The sequence below is a fragment of the Anguilla rostrata genome, chromosome 11, assembly GCF_018555375.3.
Source record: "Anguilla rostrata isolate EN2019 chromosome 11, ASM1855537v3, whole genome shotgun sequence".
In the NCBI taxonomy this organism is placed as follows: Eukaryota; Metazoa; Chordata; class Actinopteri; order Anguilliformes; family Anguillidae; genus Anguilla; species Anguilla rostrata.
In genome coordinates this window covers 18,112,030-18,129,853 of record NC_057943.1, presented here as the reverse complement: position 1 = coordinate 18,129,853, position 17,824 = coordinate 18,112,030, and the positions used below count along the sequence as shown (strand labels likewise).

General features: G+C 41.9%; 1 protein-coding gene across 2 annotated transcripts in view; it reads left to right on the top strand.

The window, feature by feature from the left end:
• col7a1 (collagen, type VII, alpha 1) overlaps positions 1–17,824 on the top strand; it is a 73,245-nt gene continuing 55,421 nt past the window's right edge. For both annotated transcript variants that reach the window (XM_064298470.1, XM_064298471.1), the window contains exons 1-9: positions 1–372; positions 12,700–12,772; positions 13,270–13,450; positions 13,583–13,739; positions 13,838–13,931; positions 14,223–14,381; positions 14,620–14,777; positions 15,337–15,466; positions 15,804–15,923. In XM_064298470.1, the coding sequence (XP_064154540.1) occupies positions 12,709–12,772; positions 13,270–13,450; positions 13,583–13,739; positions 13,838–13,931; positions 14,223–14,381; positions 14,620–14,777; positions 15,337–15,466; positions 15,804–15,923 (1,063 nt within the window). In that variant the 5' untranslated portion in view covers positions 1–372; positions 12,700–12,708. The remainder of the gene's footprint in view (positions 373–12,699; positions 12,773–13,269; positions 13,451–13,582; positions 13,740–13,837; positions 13,932–14,222; positions 14,382–14,619; positions 14,778–15,336; positions 15,467–15,803; positions 15,924–17,824) is intronic.

Sequence of the window (17,824 nt, the reverse complement as noted above, 5' to 3'; positions counted from 1 at the left end):
TTAGCTCCTGCAGGCAGGCACAGAGTAGAGAGTGAAGTTGAAAAAAGTTGGAAAGACTACCCTTCAGGCATCCGAACAAGTCTGGGCTGCAGTGACAGGGACGGCTCAACAAGAGAAGTTATTTAAAAAAATATATAAATAAAACAAGCTGTGCAACGCCTACGTGCTAATTCAGAGAAGAACATCGTATCAATCTCGTGCCCGTTACTTTTGCAGAGGGAGAAAGCTGGATGACAGAAACTGAAGAGCAGGCACCGTTCATTCAGAGCAAAAATACTGTAGGCTATGTGCTTTTAAATTCCTCTTCAACTGAGGAATTCAACTGAACGCAAGAAAGAAAGACGGTTGGATTATGAGAGGGGAAGTAGAAAGGTGAGCAAGGGGGTTGACGTTTGTCACCAGATTGGTGCATGCATGTCTTGCGTTTGGAAAGGTAGAATGTGGCAGGAGTCGACTCGGGTACGAGTTGAGCTGCAGGGGGGAATCGTTCAACTTGAATATTTCATAGCTTGAGTGAAATGTGATTTATTTGGCCGATGAAGAATCACAGGAATGCTGGTGCATCCTAACGAGATGACGTAGCCCCTCTAAGTGCGTAATCATCAATTGCAGAATTCATCACAGGTGTGATTTGGCTACGATCGCGATTGCACTGAAAACGAAATATTACTTATTTTATATGTTTAGTGTGTTATCTTGTATAAATAATCATTTGTCTATATATTAGCCGTTTTTTTCCGTTCCAAACGCATGTACCAGGCAATTTTATGAATGTAACTCAGCATAATTTCAGTGCAGGTTAGAGTAAAGAAGTGTGGTACCGTATTAACACCACACTATGAAATAGCGCTAAAACATGAATCTGACTAAATTGATATTTTTAAAAGGGTTAAATAGGTTAGTGAGCTGTTCGCTGTATGATGCCGCGATGTCCCCGTTGTTGTTGGGTCGCTGTTGTGGATACTTGGCCTTGCTGAGTATCTGAGGCTGTTTAAGGGGGTTAGGTATTTTTGGAACTCACGCTGGCATTGTTTCAGTATAAGATTAAATTTATGCGTTTACAAAATAATCTAAATTGCCATGGAAAAAAACACCTGTTCATATTTCAGCAAATGTAATTCCAGTGATTCAGGGAGTGTGGGATGCTCTTAAGAGATGAGAAAAAGCAGAATTACCTTTGGTTACTCATATTTTATCAGGTTTCAATTGCGAATGTACCATCATAATCCAAGTAGAATTTAAGGTAAGGAGGTGGACCTAGTGTTGAAGAGTTAAACATATTTTTAAAGTTCATTAGACAGCCAGCCCCAGGTGGGCTGTAGAAAATGAGATTAAAGACATGGATGAATATAAAAATGCTTTTTGGATATTGCCTGGATTGAAATTTAAAGTAGTCACTTATAGCTTTTCTGAGCAATTTTTTTTGTTTGTTTTACAGCATTTTACTTTATCTCAGGCCATAATACTTCCTATTTATACCTATAACTACGTAATTGGATAAGATTGATTCATAATAAAAACTGGAATTATTGATGCATGACTGCATATTATATTAATTAATAATAACCATTGCAAAATATTATATAGCACTATAAAATGTATTACAAAACACATTGCCTGTCTGTCAGTAGAACACTGGGTTCCAGCCCATGGAGGTCACTGCCTGTGTTCAGTGCTGTTGAAGGAGCACATGCAGTGCTCAGCAGGAGCCACTAGTGGGGGTGGGAGAGAGGTTAGTCTGGTGATCCGTGTGAGGGACAATCCATGGTTCAGATTAGTTTGTTTTCAGTTTTGCAAATACATTTTTTTTTTTGGCATTTTTCCTCATTTAAACCCACATCTATCTCTCTGTCTGGGTATGCAGAGTATGCATGTGTAAGACAGGGGTGGTTAGGTGGGTGTGTGTGTGGGCATGTATGCACGTGTGTGTGAAAGTGTTTGTTTCTATATGCTGTAGAAGGATTAGACTGAAATTATAAGTAACAGTAATTATTTTCTGAGTGGGAAATTCCTGAAAAAGAAGCTTCGGTGTGGAAAGGTGGACCCGTGAGCCCCATGTTATAAACTGACATGGAACATTTTCACAGTGTTGTGACAATGTAGCAGCAATGTGATGACATGAGAACGCTGCATAATCTGGGCAAAGGCTTGACCTTAAATTAACTTTCTTGGTTTAAACACTCCTCTGTCACATTGAATATTTTGACCCCTTGATGAGCATGTCTTTCTGAAGGACCATTTCTGTACCATTTTGGCTCTGTTTATGAGAAAGCAGAAAATGTTCAATGAGATATGTTAAAGGATATTATATTTTCTGAATTTTCAAACCTAATAATAATAATGTATTTGCTGTGTAGATGCAGTGGATGTGCTGTGTATAACTGGTTTATTTTATTATTTATTTAAAAGGGACAGAAACTCTTTGAAAATCAGAAACTCTTTTAAAAATCATATGGAAGGTGTCAAAAGATAAAATACATGTAAAGGATTTCCTTGGTTAGGTAGATTGTTCTTAATTTGCAGTGTAAAAGTGTACCTTCTGGTAATTACCTAGGGAGCTGGCTCAAAACAGCTGGTGTTTTTGAGTGCCTTCGGCCCTGTCCTGGCGAGTTGACAAGGTGTAAGGGGTCAGTGGGGTAGTCACTAGGTCAGCACTCAAACATTCCATGACACTGTCCTTGCCCAACTTTTACAACATAAACACAGAACTGGAGCCTGACCCTGATATATTGTTTCTGCTAATACCTGCCAATACATGTCATCAGTTTCAAAGATTAAATTACGGATGAGTCTAGCCAGGTATATCGTCTTTTTGTGTGTGAGTCATTACAACAAATTATTAGTTGCATTCGTGATCCTGGTACTGTAAGATGCTTTCTTAAATACATTCCTGGTGGCAGTGGTGGCGTATTAGAGCTTAGACATGTAAAACCCTTTTTGGATTTATATACTATCGGTTTAACATCTGAAATGGCTTTTCATACATGTTAAAGCATATGGAGGTCATATGAAATATAGTTACTTCTAGGGGACGTCAACATTTATATCTCCTTGAATCATATCCTCAGGGCTGTTAGCTTGATATCTCAGATCTATATTATCTGCAGTTAGAGCCCTATAATTTTGAGCTTTTTGTTGAAGAGGCATGGTTTGATCACAGTAAGGTTTCTACAGATGTGGAAAGACATAGATTTTTTTTGGGGTGGGGTGGGGGGGGATGATCTGTCACTCATGTTGTCCTTTCTCTCAGCCCTTTTATGGGGTGCATGTCCTCACTGGCTGCTATAATTATGCCAGAACCCCTCACCTTCACTTCTGTAGGAATTTAGGGGTGCCTGGGGCTGCACACAGCATTGTCACTCTGTTGCAAGTGGGATGGGAGGAGTGGGGGGTGGGGCCTCAGGGTGTTAGCAAGTGGGAGGGGCCTTGCAACACCCTCTCATGAGCATGTCAGGAGAGGCACCTCTGGGATATTGTGAAGTAATGTGTTTGTCTCTGAATTCCTCCTGGTGGGGGTCCTGGTACTGGACAATGAGTGGACAGGGAACAAAATGATTTTTTTCTGCAAGGGGTGTATGGTGTCTCCAGAAGACGGTACATTCAAAGACAGTGGGAGGCATGGTCAACTTCACCCCCAAAGGCCTTTTTTTCCTAAACTGTCAGTGCTTTGCTCTGTGGGTTGTTTTTAGTCTATCTCTTTTATTTAGTCACTCGCTGATCTGGTAATGTTGTTAGCCGGGCACTGTTGCACATGTAGCTCCAATTAATGCATCTTTGCTATCGTATATTGCCAGTTGCTCTGGATAAAAGCATCTGCTACTCCAGTGTTATGTAATGTAATGTAATGCGTTTTGAGATGTGGTCAGTGCTACGCATGTATTTGAATGACAGCCAGGTGGAATATGTGGGGGAGCACTTCTTTAGAACCCCATTCTCTACCAAGTCCTAAGCCTAAAGACCTTCAGATTTCACAGTCAATGCCAGTACAACAGTATCTGCACAATCTGCTGGACAAATTCCCTGTTCTCTTTTAAATAATAATGCAGTTTACCGTTCTCTTTTAGTTGAAAATTTCCACAGTTTGCATCTACTCTCTTTTAACTATACACCCCCACCCCCGCCTATGTTTCTGTGATCAGGCTTATTCTGCTATTCCTTTTAAGTATCCAGTTAGCCGGCACAATCATACATTTGGAATGACTTACAGAACCTCCCCTCATCTCACAAGCACCCGAGAAGCTACCCTCCTCCAAGCACATCCTTTCAGCACATCTGTACTGCAGGCCTTATCGGGCGCTTCCCTCTGTAGGAGCTCTTCCTATGGCTGAGCAGAGGAGCTCAGACAGAGCGACACCACTCACGCCATTCTCCCCTCTCCTGCTGCATCTGTACGGCTTGTCAAAGGTGAAGCTCGCTCTCTGAGAACTGTTGTAAAGCTGTACTGAATTAGGCACCGGTTTCACTCTGTCACTCCCCTGCCCTGGTTTCAATAGAATGTTCCTTTCCTGTGGGCAGCTAAGTCTGGTCTGGATTTTACCATGTAGCTTCGGCGGCATTGGCATTTGATGCTGTCTGAAGTCTCTCTCTGTATTTCCTCAACTTATATATATGGGAAAAAAACTTCCTCTTCCTCCTCCTCCTCATCCTCCTCCTCCACCACCTCCTTGATCATGCCTGCTTCATCTACCTCTGCTTGCTGGTTATTGCATGCTGTCTGAAGATTTATGGGTAATTACAAGTTCATCATCTTGTGATTATAGAGTATTAAGTTTTGCAATCATGTTTTGAAAAGGAAGACCTGTCCTTTTTTACAAATATAAACAGTAGTTTTATTAATTGTTTGCTTAGGGAAAAAATAAAAGGCAAGAGTGATTACAAGGAACTGTAGCTGCTGGGATGTGGATATTGAAGACTGTTGTTATGGAAACTGACTATGTGTGTTAAAATGAAGATTGCGCAGTGAAGGGTTTTCATTTCAAAGGATAAAGAAGACCATAATAAAGTAATAAAGTTATGGGAATCATAATATACACTGAAACCACTTTCATCTTGACCATATTGTTATTGTATATACAAAGATACGGGGACTCATGCAGACTAGAGACATGCTAATGCACAATCTGCAAGACAAAAGACAAAAAAAAAGTAGGGCGAATGCTGTATTAGCATCTTTGTTCAATCAAGCGCTAACGGTATGCTCTAACTATAAATAAAAGAGTCAGCTTTCAAAGTTCATGTTGTGAAATGGGAATAGAGGATGCGGCGCTGGTTACTCTCTCTCCAGTTCCTTTCCTCTGCTCTTAGGGGGACGGAGTGTGGCACAGTGGGTAAGGAACTGCGCTTGTAACCGAAAGGTCGCAGGTTCGATTCCCGGGTAAGGACACTGCCGTTGTACCTTGAGCAAGGTACTTAACCTGCATTGCTTCAGTAATATCCAGCTGTATAAATGGATACAATGTAAAGTCTATGTAAAAAGTGTGTAAGTCGCTTGGATAAGAGCGTCTGCAATGCCTGTAATGTAGTGTAATTAATGTAGGGGCTTTGGTATTTAAAATATTAAGACATCGAGGGCAGGGGATTAAATTAAAAAAAAAAAATCTTGTTTGTCTTGGTTGCTAGCTAATTTTGAAAACTGAACTTTGAATGGGATCTGGGTGAATCTACTCAGTTCTCAGGCTGAGACAATGTACTGTACAGTGTGTCAGTCAGTTAGAGCCAGATAAGCTCAGTGACCTGCAGGTCTGACTAACCTGCCACAGTTTTGTTTTGCTCAGTGCTCTTGACTCTTGTGATGCTGGGGACATTCTGTTGCAAACCTGTGGGATTGTGGGAACAGCCATCCATGCGTTGCTGTCTCATAATTCACTCTGACACTTCCCTTGGCCTCCCTGTCCCTGCCCCGATGTCCAGCTGAGGGGACTCAGCCCCTGTAAAGCAGCCTGCGCTAAGCTGGACCAATGACAGGCACAGCATTTACTCCCCCTGTCCACCCCCCCCAATGTTGTGTAATCCATCAAACTCTCCATCTCCATGCTGACCCCATGGACTAGCAGTTCTACCACCTCCCCTCTCACCCCACACTCACTCACAAGGTCCACGAGAAGGCTCGAGTCCCAAAGCTCCCACTTATCTTTCTCTCCGTGTTTGTGCTTCTTTTCATTTTCTGTCAGCTTCAATTTAAACATTGGCTTGACTGCCTCACAAATTTTTTTTTTGTAATGTCAAGAAGGAAACGGTGGACAGGAAAATGGCTGTGGATGGTAGTGAAGGTCTGCGGTCTGCTAGTTTAGCATGGCTATATTCCTGTCCCTGGAGGATAGCCATTTCTTTTATGTTTTGCATCACTGGGAACTGCAAGGGATAACTGCGCTATTATTTTCAGAAAGTATGCAATTCTAAATCCTCCTGCTTTCTTTCATCCCTCCCTCCCCACGTAGTGGTCGTGATAGTCTCGCTGTTCCTTTCAGCTCCTGTGACACAAATGGCATAGTGTACTATTTAACCCTGCTCTGTTCTGCATAGTAAAGACTGCTACATGATCTCAGAAGTAATGTTCATGAATGTTGTTGGTTTATGACTGATCTTCAGTGTCAAAGGTGCTAGGGTCAAGGGATTGGAGGGAGCGGTGCCTGTTGGTTTGGATTCATCATGTCAATGTGCTCTTAATTACTGTACTTTGTTTGGCTGTACAGCTAACCAAATTAAGTACAGACCTGGGTCTTAAATTCTAAAACCACTTGACATATATTGGCTGTGATTTGTGGAAGAAATGTGTTTTTAGGGTGCTCGTGTGAACGAAAGATAGTTTGTGGACTTTGTTTCTTAATTTCCAAAACATAAACTAGTAATACAACTGCACATTGAGCAGTGTCACAGTGTCCAGTGTCCACACAACCTCCAGAAAGTCCCCTGTAAGACAGACATTAAAAGGCTGCTGTGGAAAAGGACTTCAGGAGGGAATGACATACGTCAAAAGCAGCCAACCTCAAGCCACAAGCCTCATTAGTGAGGCAAAAACCATTCAGACATCTCCACATGCTAGTACAGTACAAAATGAACAATGAAGAATTATGAATGTGATAATAAAATAGTTATTCCGTCATATCTAATTCTGTATCTACTAAAAGCATGCAGATGGCATGGTTTATTAAGCTCCTCTCATCGTTCTCATGGTTTGCAGACTTTCATCTGCAAGCCAGGCTGTACAGCTTTCCACTGTTGTTTTTGTCAGTGTACAGCTAGCCCCAACACTATGGTGTGGCCCTGGTTGCTGACAGCCTAGTGGGTGTCAGTCAACTGCTCATTGATATTATGACAGTCGACATAATTTGTAATTTCTTGAAACATAGCCAGCTACCTCACGAGCAATGGCATGTAAAATTTAGGCAGTGACATTTAAAAAAATATATTTTTTTAACGGTCAATTCTTGTCCTCTGTAGAAGTATCAGGGTGTAGCCTAATAGCCGTTGTTACTGATTGAGGCGCTGATTTACATGTGTCACAGAAAGCATCTGGAGATTTAAGAAAGCGCACCACTACTAAACCGTGTTAAATAAAAGAAATGCATTCCCTCTGGTTAGACTATGTGCCATATTTCTAGCACCTTGCAGGTCGGGCCCTGTTATGGGAGCTTTGTCACTGAAGCCTAGCAAGGTTCCAGCATAGTTTAGCCTGGCAATGTTGTCAGTGGAAAAGGGTAATTACTGCATATGCTGTTCACTGCAGAAACAGAACTGAACACTGGACCAGCAGGCCATAACCCAGAAGATCGAACAAATTCTACTGCATCTACTGTGTGTTATTTTTTATTTCTCCTAGGTCAGAATGAGATCCCCATCAGACTGTACAGTGACACATGAAAGTGTCTTTTGTCACTTCTTTTGTGAAGTATAAAAAGAAATTTCAATTTAGTTTAAATATGATATAAATTAAGGTTCTTTGCAGTGTCTTTCAGACCCACTAGCTGTCCTGGGAAATATCACAGGCTTGTCACTGGCATTTTATTTTATTTTCTCATGTTTCTTTGTGCATTATTCCTATAGGGATTTTGGCAATTAGTTCAGACTCAGTAATTACTGGGATAGTTCATTAATTAGATACTTTTCTACTGAGAGAGAAATAACAAAACACTGACAATCACACTGAAAGAGGGGTTGGTGCACTGTAGCATCCATGAGAAAGATACTACTTCAGTTGTTTTGGTAAAAATGCAGAACATGATGCAGTACTATGGAAACAGTATAAACGGAAATTATGTTTTAAGTAGACCAGAGGAAATGTGGCAGGTGCTGAAAGAAATTCCCTGGGGGTTTTGGGTCCAGATATTCTCCATGTGGAAACAAGAAAAATAAAAAAAGATTTACTGATTTTAACTGAAGTTAAAAGATGTTCGAAACAGATTTCATATTGGATTCATATGTATACCTGTCGTTATGTAAAGAATCACAAATGCTATGGTCACATTTCTTTTCTGCTTCATCTTATTAAGGAATAGTAGCTAACATACTGTGTCTTCCCACAGTTCATCCCTGATACATGTAAAAATTATTTGATGGTTTCATTTTCTCTGCCTTCGCAAAGTGGTAAGAATACGCAGTGTTGTGAAAAACAATAGTATAATTATGTTTGCCTTGTGGTCAGATGTGGCCTGCATCCTGTTTAGATCTCTTTTACTGGTGTTAACGTCACTGGATTCCATATGATGTACATATGTAATGGAGTCCAACACTGTAAAGAGTGTGTAATTTCCAGCAAACAGGAACCTGAAGGGAGACTAGTGATTTAACATTAAACACAGTTTTAATGAAAGTCTCACACTTCCTGCGCTGTAAGGTGGTTAGAAATTATTTAACCACAGACTGCATGCTCACTAGTGTGGCAACAGCAGGTGCAACATATGAGCCTATGTTTTATAGGTTTCTGGCTGATTTCACTATCCTGCTAATCACTACTTGTTTTAAATTTGACCCTAAATAGAGATACGGCAAGACTTTTACTGTGTGGTTTCAATGATAGTTGAACCATCAAAGCTCTCTTATTGCATTTATTGTCCAGTGTGACTGGAATAAAAATAACATGAAAGTTAAAGGGACTTTTTTGAGAACTTTGAGCTTCAGTAATTCTGTAATAATCTTGTTGCATGTCATTGCACAATTTAGTTTTCTAGGTAAGCAGATGATCCAGTTTTTCCAGATGTCCCAATTTTCAGGAAGAAAAAATCATTCAATTTGAACATGTGCCTATGAGATGCCTCTTAGTTTTTGAAAGTTAAGCCAATGTTTGTTTGGTGGTTTGATATCACACAATGCAGGTAAATGTTCCAGGCAGTGCAAGTTACAGTCTTTCCATAATAATCTAAATTGCCACATTTCCTTTATGATGAAACCTGATTGAGAATGTCTGGCTTGAATTCAAGAGGGCAGTTCACAAGCACAGGTGGAAGGACCTCGAGATTATTTACCGAGGGATGGTAAAAGATCCCCTGGTATGTTTACCATTACCATCTCATTAATCACTAGACGATAACTCAGTTGTGTTACCCTAGCAAAGAGAGAGTGCACAGAGTACTGGTGCAAATAGTTTGATGCCTTTTTTGGGAAACAAAAATATTACTTAAAAAAAACTTTTTCTCTGAACAAATGTATTAATATAAACTAATATAGTTACCATTTTTGAAGCATCACAAATATTGAATTCCTCCAGCGCATTTGCTCATGTTATCAGGGGTTTCCCTCTGCTGGAACATGCTTTGTTCATATACTCATCTTCTGAAAACTGGTCTAGGGTGGTTTCACTTGTTACACCTTTAGCTCTTCGCATTTGTCAGTCAATCAACCAATCAAAACAAATTTGTTACAAAACAGTTTCAATTAAAATTTTCTCCAAGTGATGAACAAGATGCTTTACAGTGATTTGGAGAGAAATCTATTCTGTTAAGGAAATTACAAGTATTTTCTTAAATCAAGGACATGTCAGATTACTTTTAAGCACTGTACTGTACTATACAGCTATGCACACTACTACTGATTAAAAAAACTATTCCACAGAAGAGCTCTGTGATGACAGAGCATTATCTCGTCTTGGGTGTCTGATCCGGAGTGTAAGCTCTGTGGTATAATGGGCTTAGCTGCTAAAACATTAGCCTCAAGATATTATTATTTCAGCCATTAACTGTAGTGTTTAGTGGCACCATATGGCTTCTGGGGATCTTTTCCAGAATGTGTTCCTTAACAGGAGTGATTTTGGACATAGCTCATTCAGGCAATTTTAGAGTGTCATAAACACAGCTGTTGGAAGGTTTGCTAATCAAATTCTGAATGCTCACTTGTATTGTCTGCTTTTATGTAGAAAGGGAACCTAAAATTGGCACAATTTTGGGGAATACATCCTTGAAGTAAAAACCTACATTATACATCAAATTACTTGCTATAACTTGTCTTGACATCGCTTTGACATAAAAACAAAATTGAATTTACTTCCCGCAAAAAAAGATAATTGATATTCTAACTCTTTGAGCACATCTGTTAGGTATTTGCAGTACCTTTGCAAAGACCCTACCTAGAAGATAAAGTCTTTGCACTCTTGTGGAAAGTAAAGCCATTGTGGAATGGAACTAAAGCATAGGCTCACTCTCAGGAGTGATTGACTGCTGAGATGCATCTGCTCTACTGCTGTGTGTACAGTATGTACAGGGGCCCACAATGCACTGCTCTCAGTGGGCAGGAAATGGCGGTCACCATGTTATTTCTGTAAATCTACACAGCAGGATACTGATCAGATTTTAAACCTTTCTCACACAGGTACTGCATCTGAGTCCAGAATCAGATACAGAGGGTTGTCTAAATTATCCGTTGGATTACATTTTCAGATCATGGTTCATTATGATATCATACTGGGGTATAGAAGACGTGGAAAGGAAAATGGGGCAATTATAGTAGTCTTGCTGATTGTCTGTGAACGGTTTTTATCTGAGCAGTTTTGGGTTCTGTCCCAAAACACTACAGTTGTATTGCTAATATTGATAATGATGATTAAGTCAGTTGGACATGGTAAAGGATGTAGACCTAACATGTTGCCATGAACATTTCCAATACCTCTATCATACGCTAATAGCCGCTCTTTGCATCTGACATAAAGACAATTGCTAATGATCACATTAACACAGAAAGTGACATGCAGTACTGCTCCTACCTTTAATATGATATGTGATTGCCAATATGACAAGAACACTAGGAGTTGGAAACACTGGTCTTGGAGCGTCAGCCAGCGTTGGCTCTGGTTTTTGTTTGCTCTGAGCTTGATAGCACAAGTTTGTTAATTATAAATCTGAGCCTGAGTGTTCTGCAGGGTGTAGTCTGGTATTGTTAATCTGAGCCTGAGTATTCAACCCAAAGCTGAAATGCTGCATACCTCCAGCACACCTGTGTTCATTAAACCGAACACTTCAGGGTTCAGGGTTCAGATAGAGGAAAAAAAAAACAGGAAGCTTGACTCTTAGATTAAATTTATTTTCTTCACAAACACTCTGTGGCAGGTTCGTCATAAGGAATTTATTAAATTGTGTATCCACAACAGCTGCATGTGCAAGTTTATCACACATACTGATTGAATCCAGGCATAAGCTGAATTGGGTAACGGTATGTGGCAAGTGGAAAAAAGTAATACAGCACGGGGTCGGGAATGGGGGAGCGGCGCAGTGAGATCTCTTTGAAGTGATACCGCGCAACAGGTTTTGCTCGGAGCTGATGATAATAACCTGCTATAGCAGGAGAGAGAGCAGTGCATGCATTGGGAGGCCACAGCGATGAGGGCAATGCATTGACATCAGAGAGAGATCTGCCGTGAGTGCGCACGGAACACGATTTACTATGTCAGAGAGGGCAAGGCCCCACTACTAAGGGACATTAGTCTTTGTTGGAACTAATGAGAGCAGACAGGGGGCGAGCAGAGGGGCTGTGTGTGTTTGGGTTTGGGGGCAATAAGGGGAACTGAGAGGGTGGAGAGGTTGGTTGGTGCCAGTGGGACAGGGATAGCTCTGATGGGTGGCTGTGGAGTTTGGGTTCAGTGTATGGCCTGACTGCGTCTGAATGGGTTTTTGTATAACTCATGTGATGTACAGTACTAGCTGATTAGTCTACCTATATCTGTATCTGGAGTCTGAGTATTGACATGGTTTTACTGGCCTGTGTGTATTGTTTTCTTTTCTTTGTGATAATAAACCTCTATACCTCCATGCATAGCTCTGTGTGTGTGTGTGTGTCCTTGAGTGTTTTCATTTGTGAATATGCATTTATGTGCAAATGAATGTGCTTGTATATGTGACTGTCAAAATGTCTGCATGTGTACATGCATGTGTGTGAGGTGACGTGAGGTGTCTCTTGAAAAATAGGAGGTCAGTGTGCATTGCCTACATCTGCTTCCAGCACTTATAATGTAATTTGTATCATTATCTTGATGTTATAGCTTGTCATGCCTCCTAGTTTGACTTAGCATGGGTTAGGTCACAGAGTAATGATTAGTGTGTGAACTGGATGTGTTCATGGCTATGAATAACTGTTACATAATGAGTATTGTACCTTATTGGACCTGTGTTTTGTAGTTGTTCCAATGACCTTCGGTATTCACTTATTGTACGTCGCTTTGGATAAAAGCATCTGCCTAATAAATGAAATGTCATGTGATGTAATCTCTGTGTGCAGGTTGTGAAGATGTGGAGCTGGCTAATTCCACTGACTGTGCTGCTCTCCTCTGTACCTCGGGCTGAAACACAAGGTACAGCTGCGACTGGAATTAAATCAGCATTTACAAACGAATATTCATCAGTAATTTAAACAGAAATAAAGTGGCGGTTAGTGAGTTTATTCTAAAGTAAAATGCTATCATAAAACCTAAACTGCTATTTACTGGCAATTTAATTTAGAGCTGCATCTTGGCATAATGTAACCCCTGATTTGTGGGTTGAAATATAGGCCTATATACTGTATTTTAATGTTGCATGTTTTTCTGAAAACATGGAAGTATGTCTGGGTATAAATGTATTAAAACCACCAAGTCATGGTGTCAGAGTCCTAGAGTATATTATTCCAGAAATAAAAGCATCAAAGCTCGGGGTTTCTGATCGCAAAGAGAGGAAATAAATGATTCAGTTAATTTCTGAATCTGTTCACATAATGAACTATTTTTATGAATTAGATGCCTCTGCTATATCATGGTCCTCTTTTCCCTCATTCCTACGTTCCCTGTTCTTCTCCTCTCTGGATGACTCCTAGGACGTTGTAATAACATACAAGCGGCAGACATTGTGTTCCTGGTGGACGGCTCTTCCAGTATTGGCCGTGCAAACTTCCTGCAGGTGAAGGGGTTTATGGCTGGCATTGTGAAACCCTTCAATGGCGCAGTCAGTGCCACTGGGGTCAGATTTGGGGCCGTGCAGTACAGTGACACCTCCAGGTGAGACCGTCTGTGTACCTTCTTCGTTAATTGTGTTTGGTTGTTAATTATCTGTGGGTGAAAAACATACCCACGGTCAGGGAACAGACTATTCATGTCTTGGTGATGCTGAGCGTTGTCCTAAACTGTTAGAGTGGAGTTCACCTTCACCACATACTTGAATGGGACGGAGCTGGTCAGTGCGGTGGAGAACCTGAACTACAAGGGGGGCAACACGCGAACTGGGGCTGGACTCAAGTTTGTTGCAGACAACTTCTTTAGTGCATCTGCAATCCGGGATGTTCCAAAGGTGAGAGAGGGGAGTGATTGTTGGTTCAAGGAGGCGGTAGAGCTATCAATGACATACAACATGTGCCATGCCTCTCGTTTTCTCTTCCTTTATTGCAGATTGCAATCTTGATCACTGATGGGAAATCCCAGGATAGTGTGAGGGATCCTGCTCAGAAGCTCCGCAGTCTGGGGGTCAAATTGTTTGCTGTGGGTAAGAACCACCTCCTCTTGCATACAGAACATGTACATGCAGGTGTACAGATAGACATGTTTACAATATTCCCCATGTAAGTTAATCTATGGTTTTGTACTGTAGAGGGATGGAAACAATTAAAAATAATCACCCCCTTGTGTACCTGAATTTCAGTTTCTGACCTTGTGTGCATTTGATTATGTGTGTGTTGCTTAATTGCCCACATAAGGCTACATCTCTGTCTGTGGCACTTAAAATCCCTCGGACCTAGTGTTAGCATGTAACAGTGCATGGCCGTGTGTGTCTCAGGTATAAAGAATGCTGATGAGGCGGAGCTGGCTCTGATAGCCTCAGAGCCCAAACGTGACTTCTCCTTTTTCGTGGGGGACTTCAAGATCTTGAGCACGCTGCTGCCCCTGGTGGCACCCCATGTTTGTGCCAGCTCAGGGGGCGTCTACGCCAGTGACGGTACCTTCAGTCTCCCTTTGCACATACACAAGCATAATACCCCATAATACCCAGTACAGACCCCACAAAACCCTCTGAAGGAACCGCTAAGCACACCTCAGCACTTAGCAAGCTCTGTTTAACGTATGTGGCTGGCCCCTCACAAATCAAACACACCACATGAGAGCTGTCACAAAATACAGAGCTCATACAGTTAATTTTCTCTTGGTGTCTTTCCTTTGCCCTTTATCTCTTGCAGACGCCTTCTCTGGTCCCTCTAACCTGCAGTTCTTAGTTGAGACCTTTGATTCCCTGAAATTTCGGTGGGCAGCAGCATTGGGACCCGTGAATGGCTATGTTGTGCAGTACGTACCCCTTTCTGGACTTGGGCAGCCAATCACATCCGAGTTCCAACAGGTGGGCACTGAATTATAGAGTTGGGATCTTATTTAACTTTAATGCAGGAACAATTATTTTGCCTAGTTTTAGTGCCAGTGGGGTGAAATTGTAATTATTGCACATGTTCATAAATTGCCTTTTAATTATTGTTTTTTGGGGGGGGGTGTTGGTAAAGGGTTAAGCTTTTATCTTTTCAGTGTTACTATCTATGTGTATACTTGACAGCCATTTGAAACGACACTCACCTTTTCTAAAAGGCATTACCATAAAGAAGAACAATCCACAAAATCACATTATGCAGCAAAGTACATCACTTTAGCAACACTTCAACTTTGTGAGGTGTGCTGAATTGGTATTTGTAACTTTCATAAAATATACTGACAGCACAACATTATAAAAGCAAACAAATGCTGGGGTTCTGGGTGACGGAGACATTGGACGAGTGTTGTTTGTGAGGTTTACAGGGTGGCCTATGGTCTGGGGAATGGTATGTCGTTAGGAGCTTTCTTATGTGGTTTAAATGACTGTGTGCTTTTTGGGAGGCCAGTAATGAGATCCGACAATATTGTGCTCACAGGAAACCGTGCCGGCAGGGCAGAAGACTTTCATCGCACGGAACCTTAAATCTGGCACAGATTACTTGGTGACGGTCATTGCTCAGTACCCAAACAGTGTTGGGGAGTCTGTCTCTGGAAAGGCCAGGACCAGTGAGTATAAAAATGTACTGGTTGTGAGGGAGAGGGTGGTGGAGAGAGGTTTGCAGAGCTAGAGAGAGAACATTTGGAGGAGGAGGGAAATTAAGAATTAGGTAGAAGATGGTGGAACTTGAGATATGTAATAGACAGTTGGACAACATTATGTCAAATGCTCTTCTCCCTGTCTTCCTCTCTTCCCTTTGTTGTGCAGTCTCCCTCTCCCACTCTTTCACACCTCCTCCTCTCATCAGCCATCTCAGTCTCTGTGATGCCTCCTGTGGACCATTGTGATGCCTGATTGAGTGCATCTCAATGCGGTTCCCTCTCTCTGTTTCCCTCTCTATATCAGGGTCTCGCCCAGGCGTGTCAAACTTCCACGTGGTCCAGGCGGCGTTCTTCTCCCTCTCTCTTGCCTGGGATGCTCCCTCCTCCCCAGCCCAGGGTTACAGGATCACGTATGGCCCCACAGGTCAGAGACAGGAGCCCCTGCGAAATAGCTGTTCCCATTTTGGCATTGATGCTTTGTGCTACACACAAACTCTGATAGAGTCACTATTGAACTCATATGAACTCTTTCAGACTTTTACTGTGTCGTGTACTAATTTCAGTGGTACATGTTACCACAGCGTAGTCGACACATTCCCTGTGTGAAGGGCGTGGAGGACAGTAATTCCTTCCTCTCAGGGTTGAAGAGTTTAAGAGAGGGACGCTAGGGTTTAGACATGGGTGTTCTATCGTAAACAGTCAGCCCATTCTTCTGGAAATAAAACAAGTTGGCTGAAGTGAGAGCGAGAGTCACGGGAGGCAGGTGGAGGCGTGGCTGAGCTGGTCTGAGCCAGCTGAGTTAGCGCTGTATATCCGTGTCTGCTCACCCACAGGCACGATTAGAGCGGCATTGAGCTATAATAATAACTGTGATTAAATGCTTACATGGCAGCTCGGCGGTTTGCACATTGGGAGAGAAGGCAGGAGTGGGAGGATGCTCAGAGAGCTGACAGAGATACCAGCAAGGGAGAGGACAGAGAGGAAATAATAAATGTTTAACACAAAAGGCTTACGTGACACTTGTGATGTTTTTTTAAAGAGGGCTTTTCTTTACCAGTCATGATAGAATAGTTATTATCCATTTCCAATTGCTGCTACATATTTGAAATATGTCTTATATCAAAGTGCATGTTGTATCAAGGACATTGAATATGCTTTTGCGGTTAATTTTTGTTCATTAGATGTTAGGATGATATATAGTGATATGACCAGTGATTGTATGACAGCCAGATTGCATGACAGCCAAACTACTTACAGATTACATTTTTACATACAATCCAGTTATAGAGCTGAATATTTTACTGAAGCAATTGAGGTTACTTGTGGATACAACAGTAGGACTCTGACAACACAGACTTTGAGTCAGAAGCCCAGTTCCCTACATTATACTGTCAGCCCTGTATACCAGTATAAATACCAGGTGTATAGCATGGCAAGTATTTTACCTGTATAGACAACTGGTATATAGGATGCCAGCTCATGTACTTGAAGCCTTTGGTGGAATGGAGTATGTCAGTACTAACAGTTCCTGAAGAAGTAGGATCAAGTTTATTGCTGCCATATGTGTAATGGTCCATATAACCTGATGAATCATTTTCTCTTCAAAGATCAGTGCAGTGTGTTTATGGCTTTTAAGCCCATTTTATGTCTGTCTGCCATAGCATGTGCCTGTGTGTGTGTGCGTGTGTATCTGTGTGTGTGTGTCATTGTGGGTGTGTGTGTACGTGTGTACGTGTGTGTGTGTGTGTGTGTGTGTGTGTGTGTGTGTGTGGGTCTGTGTATCTGCGTGTGTGTGTGGGTGTGTGTGGGCCTGTGTGGGCGTGCGTGGGCGTGCATGGGTGTGCATGTCTGTATATGATTGTGTAGCTCCTACCCACATCCCTCTCTCTCTGTCCCACTGGCCTTCTAACCTGGCCTGCTGCCTGAGACCACACCTGCCCCAACCTCTTCCAACACCACACCTGCCCCGCCCACCACGCCCTGCTCCCGCTGTGACATGCCATCTTCTGAAGAATGCTCTGCCCTGGGCCATTGGCAGGGAAAGAGAGAGAAAGAGTTAGACAGGGAGGAAGTAAGGGAGGGAGGGAGGGAGGAAGAGAGAGAGAGAGAGAATGAGAATGAGAATGAGTGTGTGAGAGAGAGAGAGAAAATGTGGGTTTAGAACAAATTAAAACAAAATTAGAACAAAAGGAAAAAATATATATCTGCAAAACTGAAACAAACTAATCTATACCATGGATCGAGGGAGAGCCCTGACAGCCCTGACTTCCCAACATCACAAGACATCATCCTGACTGTGCTTCCCCAGCCAATACTCTGGCCCTC